This window comes from Theropithecus gelada, chromosome 4 (assembly GCF_003255815.1).
Source record: "Theropithecus gelada isolate Dixy chromosome 4, Tgel_1.0, whole genome shotgun sequence".
NCBI lineage: Eukaryota > Metazoa > Chordata > Mammalia > Primates > Cercopithecidae > Theropithecus > Theropithecus gelada.
In genome coordinates, this window is record NC_037671.1 from 13,756,403 (window position 1) to 13,764,490 (window position 8,088).

At 42.2% G+C, this 8,088-nt stretch overlaps 1 protein-coding gene across 1 annotated transcript in view; it reads right to left on the bottom strand.

The window, feature by feature from the left end:
* Window positions 1-538: 538 nt before the first annotated feature.
* MAK (male germ cell associated kinase) overlaps window positions 539-8,088 on the bottom strand; it is a 73,591-nt gene continuing 66,041 nt past the window's right edge. The window contains exon 13 of the mRNA XM_025382861.1: window positions 539-2,412. Within this exon, the coding sequence (XP_025238646.1) occupies window positions 2,258-2,412 (155 nt within the window). The 3' untranslated portion in view covers window positions 539-2,257. The remainder of the gene's footprint in view (window positions 2,413-8,088) is intronic.

The following is an 8,088-nucleotide window of genomic DNA, read 5'->3' on the forward strand; positions in this document are numbered from 1 at the left end:
TGTATCAATACTGGCTTATCAGTTGTAATGAATTATCTATATGAATGCAAGATGTTGATAATAGGGAAAATCAGGGAGGGGGAGACGAAGGGGCATATGGGAACTCTACTTTCTGATCAATATTTTCATAAATATAAAATGGCTTTTTTTTTTTTTTTTGAGACGGAGTCTCGCTCTGTCGCCCAGGCTGGAGTGTAGTGGCATGATCTCAGTGCACTGCAACCGCTGCCTCCCAGGTTCAAGTAATTCTCCTACCTTAGCCGCCCAAGTAGCTGGGATTACAGGTGCCCACCACCATGCCCAGCTAATTTTTGTGTATTTTTAGTAGAGATGGGGTTTCGCCATCTTGGCCAGGCTGGTCTTGAACTCTTGACCTCAAGTGATCCACCCGCCTAGGCTTCCCAAAGTTCTGGGATTACAGATGTGAACCACTTTGCCCGGCCCTAAAACTGCTTTTTTTAAGGACTACTAATTAAAACAACAACAAATAGAATTCAGGATATAAGGTTTAAAAACATAATGAAAACACACTAGTTAACCATATTTATTTTAATGTCTATTCAGAGTTTAAAAGTTTCCCAGTAACACAAAAGACTGCACAGCTTTGAGACATTAAACTGTACAAATACATATAACCATTACCCCTAGGATAAATTACTCTTTAGATTTTAACATTTTTCAGCATTTTACATCTGAACAGTTGAATCTTCTATACAAAAATATCATTATTATTATTTTATAATATGCCTTGGATAATGCCCACAAGATGACACCTATTACAATAGCAGTTGTTACAAAGTCACAAAATACATAAAAATCTCAGCAGTTAACATTATTATTCTTTAAAAAGAATTTACAGTACTAAGGTCCAGCCCAGAAAGTGGCAAGTTTAAACAGAGTAGCCCAAAGTTCGAAGTGTCTATTTAAAATACCAGTTTGGAAATAAACTAAGAAAATAATATGTGTACTATGTGATATCACTGCCCCAGCAGCTGAACGCACTTGCTTGAGAGCAAATGTGAACGTCAGAGCTGAGTCAGCGGTCAGCAGAATGAGTTGGCTTGGGGGAACCAGCTGGCACGCTTCACCTTTGAGTCTGGTAGGGACACAGAAACAAAGCAGTTTGAAGAGTCCAATGAACCAGCATCAAACACAGTTTCTAAAACTTTCTTAATGATGTCAAACCAAGAGAACCTTGACTTGATTAATATCCAAGTCATCAAGCCATCGGGTTTGACAGTCACCTTGAATTCATAGGAGCTGTACTGTCAAGATAAAAATGCAGGCGGTCTACTAAAACCAGGTGGCATAACTTTGATACTCTCTCTGTTAAAGATACATTTATTTCTTAAAAAAAAAAAAAAAAAAGGCTGGGCACTGTGGCTCACACCTGTAATCTCCACACTTTGGGAGGCCGAGGCAGGTGGATCACCTGAGGTCAGGAGTTCGAGACCAGCCTGAGCCTGACCAACATGGTGAAACCCTGTCTCTCCTAATACTACAAAAATTAGCTGGGCGTGGTGGTCACGCCTCTAATCCCAGCTACTCGAGAGGCTGAGGCAGGAAAATCACTCGAACCCAGGAGGTGGAGGTTGCAGTAGGCCAAGATGGTGCCACTGCACTCCAGCTTGGACAAGAGTGAAACATCGCCTCAAAAAAAAAAAAAAAAAAAAGACATCCTGCTCAAGATTGAACTTACCATCTCTCCCATAGCTTCAAAGAAGAAAAACAAATAATTGCAATCTTTCTGTCACTGACAAAATGGCAGCGCAGAGCCTTAGCCAAATAAGAACCACAGCTGACAGCCAGCAGAGGTTGGCCCAACTGCTTTACAAAAACAAAAGACAAACCTCTTGAGCCAATCACAGCAAAGTGAAGAACTACTAAACCATTTGGGCACATACAACAAATGAAAACTAAAACACGCTAAACATTTTCTGGAAGTTTTTTTTTTTAAGGGTTCTTATTGGATTTACTATTTATTAAATTGTAGATCAAATACTTCATACTTTGGCAAATAGTTTATTCAATACTTTGTAACATCCTACCCATATATCAACACTGTGGGCAATGATTCTAAGAAAATGCATTTCTTGGAAATAAATAAAATAGGGGATGATTTTTGCTCTTCCAAGTACCCACTTTTGCATATTTCTTCCAGAACTCAGTAGAAATAGACTCTGTAGACATTTCCCAGGGTCAAGGAACTTGCACGTACTCTACGGAGCAATGCTGTGGGGTTTCACACCACAGACTCCTACCGGTGGCCTCCATACTTGGCCACCCAGTCTGTCCTCCCGTGCACTGAGGGAATGGGCTGTGCACGGTTCACAATATTTAGGTTTTTTGCTGTAGGATTGTAAGTACGTCCTGAAAACTGCCCCCGACCAGTTTTTGTGTTCCAGGTATATTCTGAAAGAAATCAGATTCGGAAAATAGGGTTTTACTCATTTGCTTATCAAACTCAAAGAAATTCATCCTCTCATTTGATGGGGAAAATCTGAATTTATGTTTAAAAGATTAACTCAGTACTCTCTGAGGCTTTTTAAATGTTAAAACCAAAAATTGTAGTGTACTATTATGTTGACATCAATTAGAAATTCCAATAGCTGGCCGGGTGCAGTGGTTCATGCCTGTTATCCTAGCACTTTGGGAGGCTGAGGCGAGGTGGATCACCTGAGGTCAGGAGTTTGAGACCAGCCCGGCCAATATGGTGAAACCCCGTCTCTACTAAAAATACAAAAAAGTCAGCTGAGCGTGGTGGCAGGTGACTGTATTCCCAGCTACTCAGGAGGCTGAGGCAGGAGAATCACTTGAACCCAGGAGGCAGAGGTTGCAGTGAGCCGAGATCGTACCATTGCACACCAGCCTGGGCGACAAGAGTGAAACTCCATCTCAAAAAAGAAAAAAAAAATTTTCAGTAGCTGAAGAGCCAACATTCCTGGTTTATAGTGCTGACACTACTGCTATTTTCAATATTTTACTTTTAGATAGGCAAAGCCAGGTAAGAAGACCAAGAAAAATTATTGGCTCAAATCAATGGGCAACACCCACAGTGTTAGTGACTTTGTAATGTCACACTGTGGTTACATCTAAATAACATTCACACAGTATCACCACAGAAAAATGTATTTGGAATTGTGAATCTATAAAACTGTGGCTTCATGGAGAAACACACATGGGGTCCTATAATAGATTTCTTTTTAAAAATTAAAATGTGGGTTTTATGATGAAGTTTTTTTGTTTGTTTGTTTTGTTTTGTTTTTTAATGAGGCGGAGTTTCGTCCTTGTTGCCCATGGAGCGATCTCAGCTCACTGCAACCTCCACCTCCTGGGTTCAAGCGATTCTCCTGCCTCAGCCTTTTGAGCAGCTGGGATTACAGGGGCGCACCACCATGCCCAGCTAGTTTTTGTATTTTTAGTAGAGATGGAGTTTTTCTATGTTGGCCAGGCTGGTCTGGAACTCCTGACCTAAGGTGATCCACCCACCTCAGCCTTGCCAATGATCCACCCACCTCAGCCTCCCAAAGTGCTGGGATTACAGGTGTGAGCCATCGCACCCGGCCAATACTTCATTTCTCATTGGGAAAATCATAGGTGGGAACACAACTCCCTGAAATGGTAGGATCCTGAACTTTTTCTTTTCTTTTTTTTTTTTTTTTTGAGACGGAGTCTAGCTCTGTCGCCCAGGCTGGAGTGCAGTGGCACAATCTCAGCTCACTGCAAGCTCCACCTCCTGGGTTCATACCATTCTCCTGCCCCAGCCTCCGGAGTAGCTGGGACTACAGGCACCCACCACCATGCCCGGCTAATTTTTTGTATTTGTTTAGTAGAGACGGGGTTTCACCGTGTTAGCCAGGATGGTCTCGATCTCCTGAACTCGTGATCCGCCCGCCTCGGCCTCCCAAAGTGCTGGGATTACAGGCATGAGCCACCGCGCCCGGCCGGATCCTAAACTTTTAATTACAAGGTTGTTTCATTCATATATCTGACTGTTTAAAAATTTGTGAAAAATTTAAAATTTCCTGAACATTTGTTATCTGAACAATTTATGAGCTAAAACTGCTTCAACATTTCAAAGGACAAAGCAGGAGATCATTTTACAGAGAACTTTTGATGCCTTCTTCAGTCCTTCCTTCATGCTTTCCTCACCTCGAACTGAGAGCTAAGGTATCACAGGTATTGTATCTGAGGAGGGATGTTTGCTTTCTCCATCTGGGGTTTAAATATCTCTTCACACTGTGTAGTAGCTGCCATTCTTGGATTAAACTCTAAGTGTTAATGCTGAAATGAATCTGACCATTTTGTATCCCCAGCCCTAGCTATCCCATATTTACTGGCATGGTTGGCAGTTTTTCTTAAATTTTCCCTGTAAAACTGGGAGGTAAGAGGGAATTCTGTGAGCATGTGGTCCTGACAAGCTACTAACTTCAGCACGGGTGAACAAGATATTAAGCGTGGACACCCTGGGGAAGACGGCAGCCTGGCTGCGGTGTAGTTTGGTGGAGGCAGGGAGGCCAAGAGCTCCCCACTCCATGGTTTGACAGGTCCTTCTATTCCACTCTTTTACTGGGCTAAAATTCTCAAAGTCAACGCCACTAAAAAGCTATCTAACAAAGTCAGGGACAACGTGTCTACGAAGGCCAGTTAGGCACCATGTTTTCTAGGAAGAGCCCTTTAGTTACAGCCATTGGAAGAGAAAGGAGCCTCTGTCTGCTAAATTAGTTGAGCTCACCCATGTGGGCCATAGGTCAAAGTAGGAGTAGAAGAGACAGCGTGGGAGGGGAGTAGAGAGCGGGAGAGAGGAATCAGCCCAGCTGATTCAGAGAGGGAAAAGGGAGCATGGCATTAAGCTAATGAGTGAGGCTCTGAGGGCAAGAATTGAGAGCTTTGGGGAGTAACAAAAAGAAAAGCCTTTTTCCAGGTCATGACATCACCTAAGTCAAGTCCTAAATGGTTTTAAATGAAATTGTGTTCAGGACAATATTTTGTAAAACTTTTTCAGGAGGGAATCATTGTGCTAAGACGGGGGTAGAGTTGAGATTTAGGGTTCCTTTCCTAGATACACTAGAATTTTAGGACTCAAGTACCTTTGGTGAATAACCCAACAGCTGAGAGGAGCCCAGATCTCGTGGCAGGGCAAGAAATGCTTTTGTGCTTTAGTGGGACCACCCTGCACCTCACCGCCCCACAAGAGCAGGATAGTGAGCCTTGTAATGCTTGCTCTGTGTTTAAAAACTGCATCTGTCCTATCAAGGACATTTAACTTCTTATAGAAAATCTGTGCTAAATGAAAGAAGTTTGCCTTTAGTTGTGGATTTAATTGATGCCACTATGATGTAACTGTTAGCAAGATATAAAACTTGTGTAAGATGCAGATCATAATAGTACCTCCTGGAATAGAGCCCTGGGAGAATTAATGAGTTAATGTACACAGAGTGCTTAAAACAGGATCCCGCACTTCTTTTTTTTTTTTTTTTTTTTTTGAGACGGAGTCTCGCTCTGTCGCCCGGGCTGGAGTGCAGTGGCCGGATCTCAGCTCACTGCAAGCTCCGCCTCCCGGGTTCCCGCCATTCTCCTGCCTCAGCCTCCCGAGTAGCTGGGACTACAGGCGCCCGCCACCTCGCCCGGCTAATTTTTTGTATTTTTTTTGTATTTTTTTTTTTTTAGTAGAGACGGGGTTTCACTGTGCTAGCCAGGATGGTCTCGATCTCCTGACCTCGTGATCCGCCCGTCTTGGCCTCCCAAAGTGCTGGGATTACAGGCTTGAGCCACCGCGCCCGGCCAGGATCCCGCACTTCTAAAGTGATCCTAAAGGGTGCTGTGTAGAACAGAAGTCACTCATCCAAGTCCTTGTTGTTAGTTTCAAGGCAAGGAATAAGGAAGTATTAGGAAGTTTGGAAGGAGAGATTACGCGGGGAGGAAGACATTGATTTTCCGTCTCAAAATTAGAGAGGTAGAGGCCGGGTGCGGTGGCTCACACCTGTAATCCCAGCACTTTGAGAGGTTGAGGCAGGCAGATCACGAGGTCAAGAGATTGAGATCATCCTGCCCCGTCTCTACTAAAAATACATAAATTAGCTGGGCGTGGTGGCGCGCACCTGTAGTCTCAGCTACTAGGAAGGCTGAGGCAGGAGACTTGCTTGAACCCAGGTGGCAGAAGTTGCAGTAGGGAGCTGAGATTGCGCCACTGCACTCCAGCCTTGTGACAGAGCAAGACTCTGTCTCAATAAAAACAAAAACAAAAAACAAAACAAAACAAACTTGAAGGGGAGAAAGAAGAGCAAAGACGAGACTATGGAGAAGGGGAAAATAGTTGAGTAAATATGGTAATGACCTGGTTTTATTTTCTTGTGGGAAACTATCACCCAACTGGGATGACAGGAAGACGCATCTCTTACAGAACAGTGTTTTTCTATGGATTTGCATTGACCACTTGAGAGTGATTAATATTTACTTCATTTTTTACCTTTCCTCCTATCACCATCTGGAGAAAATTCTGATAAGCAAAGTAAAGAAATGAAAAGTTAAGAAAAAGCATTTACTTAAAAAAATGAAAACAGGAATATGCATGCTAATTGGATAGAATAATTAATATATAAAGGCCTTCAATGTCTTACAAAAATATTTTTTAAAAGACCCACTCTTGATTTATAAGAGTAGATACCTAGGTAACAAAATAATTTGAAACCTGACTTCAAACTATACTACAAGGCTACAGTAACCAAAACAGCATGGTACTGGTACCAAAACAGAGATATAGACCAATGGAACAGAACAGAGTCCTCAGAAATAATACCACACATCTACAGCCATCTGATCTTTGACAAACCTGAGAAAAACAAGAAATGGGGAAAGGATTCCCTATTTAATAAATGGTGCTGGGAAAATTGGCTAGCCATAAGTAGAAAGCTGAAACTGGATCCTTTCCTTACTCCTTATACGAAAATTAATTCAAGATGGATTAGAGACTTAAATGTTAGACCTAATACCATAAAAATCCTAGAGGAAAACCTAGGTAGTACCATTCAGGACATAGGCATGGGCAAAGACTTCACGTCTAAAACACCAAAAGCAACGGCAGCAAAAGCTAAAATTGACAAATGGGATCTAATTAAACTAAAGAGCTTCTGCACAGCAAAAGAAACTACCATCAGAGTGAAGAGGCAACCTACAGAATGGGAGAAAATTTTTGCAATCTACTCATCTGACAAAGGGCTAATATCCAGAACCTACAAAGAACTCAAACAAATTTACAAGAAAAAAACAAACAACCCCATCAAAAAGTGGGCAAAGGATATGAACAGACATTTCTCAAAAGAAGACATTCATACAGCCAACAGACATATGAAAAAATGCTCATCATCACTGGCCATCAGAGAAATGCAAATCAAAACCACAATGAGATACCATCTCACACCAGTTAGAATGGCGATCATTAAAAAGTCAGGAAACAACAGGTGCTGGAGAGGATGTGGAGAAATAGGAACACTTTTACACTGTTGGTGGGATTGTAAACTAGTTCAACCATTATGGAAAACAGTATGGCGATTCCTCAAGGATCTAGAACTAGATGTACCATATGACCCAGCCATCCCATTACTGGGGATATACCCAAAGGATTATAAATTATGCTGCTATAAAGACACATGCACACGTATGTTTATTGCAGCACTATTCACAATAGCAAAGACTTGGAATCAACCCAAATGTCCATCAGTGACAGATTGGATTAAGAAAATGTGGCATATATACACCATGGAATACTATGCAGCCATAAAAAAGGATGAGTTTGTGTCCTTTGTAGGGACATGGATGCAGCTGGAATCCATCATTCTTAGCAAACTATCACAAGAACAGAAAACCAAACACCGCATGTTCTCACTCATAGGTGGGAACTGAACAATGAGATCACTTGGACTCGGGAAGGGGAACATCACACACCGGGGCCTATCATGGGGAGGGGGGTGGGGGGAGGGATTGCATTGGGAGTTATACCTGATGTAAATGACGAGTTGATGGGTGCAGCACACCAACAAGGCACAAGTATACATATGTAACAAACCTGCACGTTATGCACATGTACCC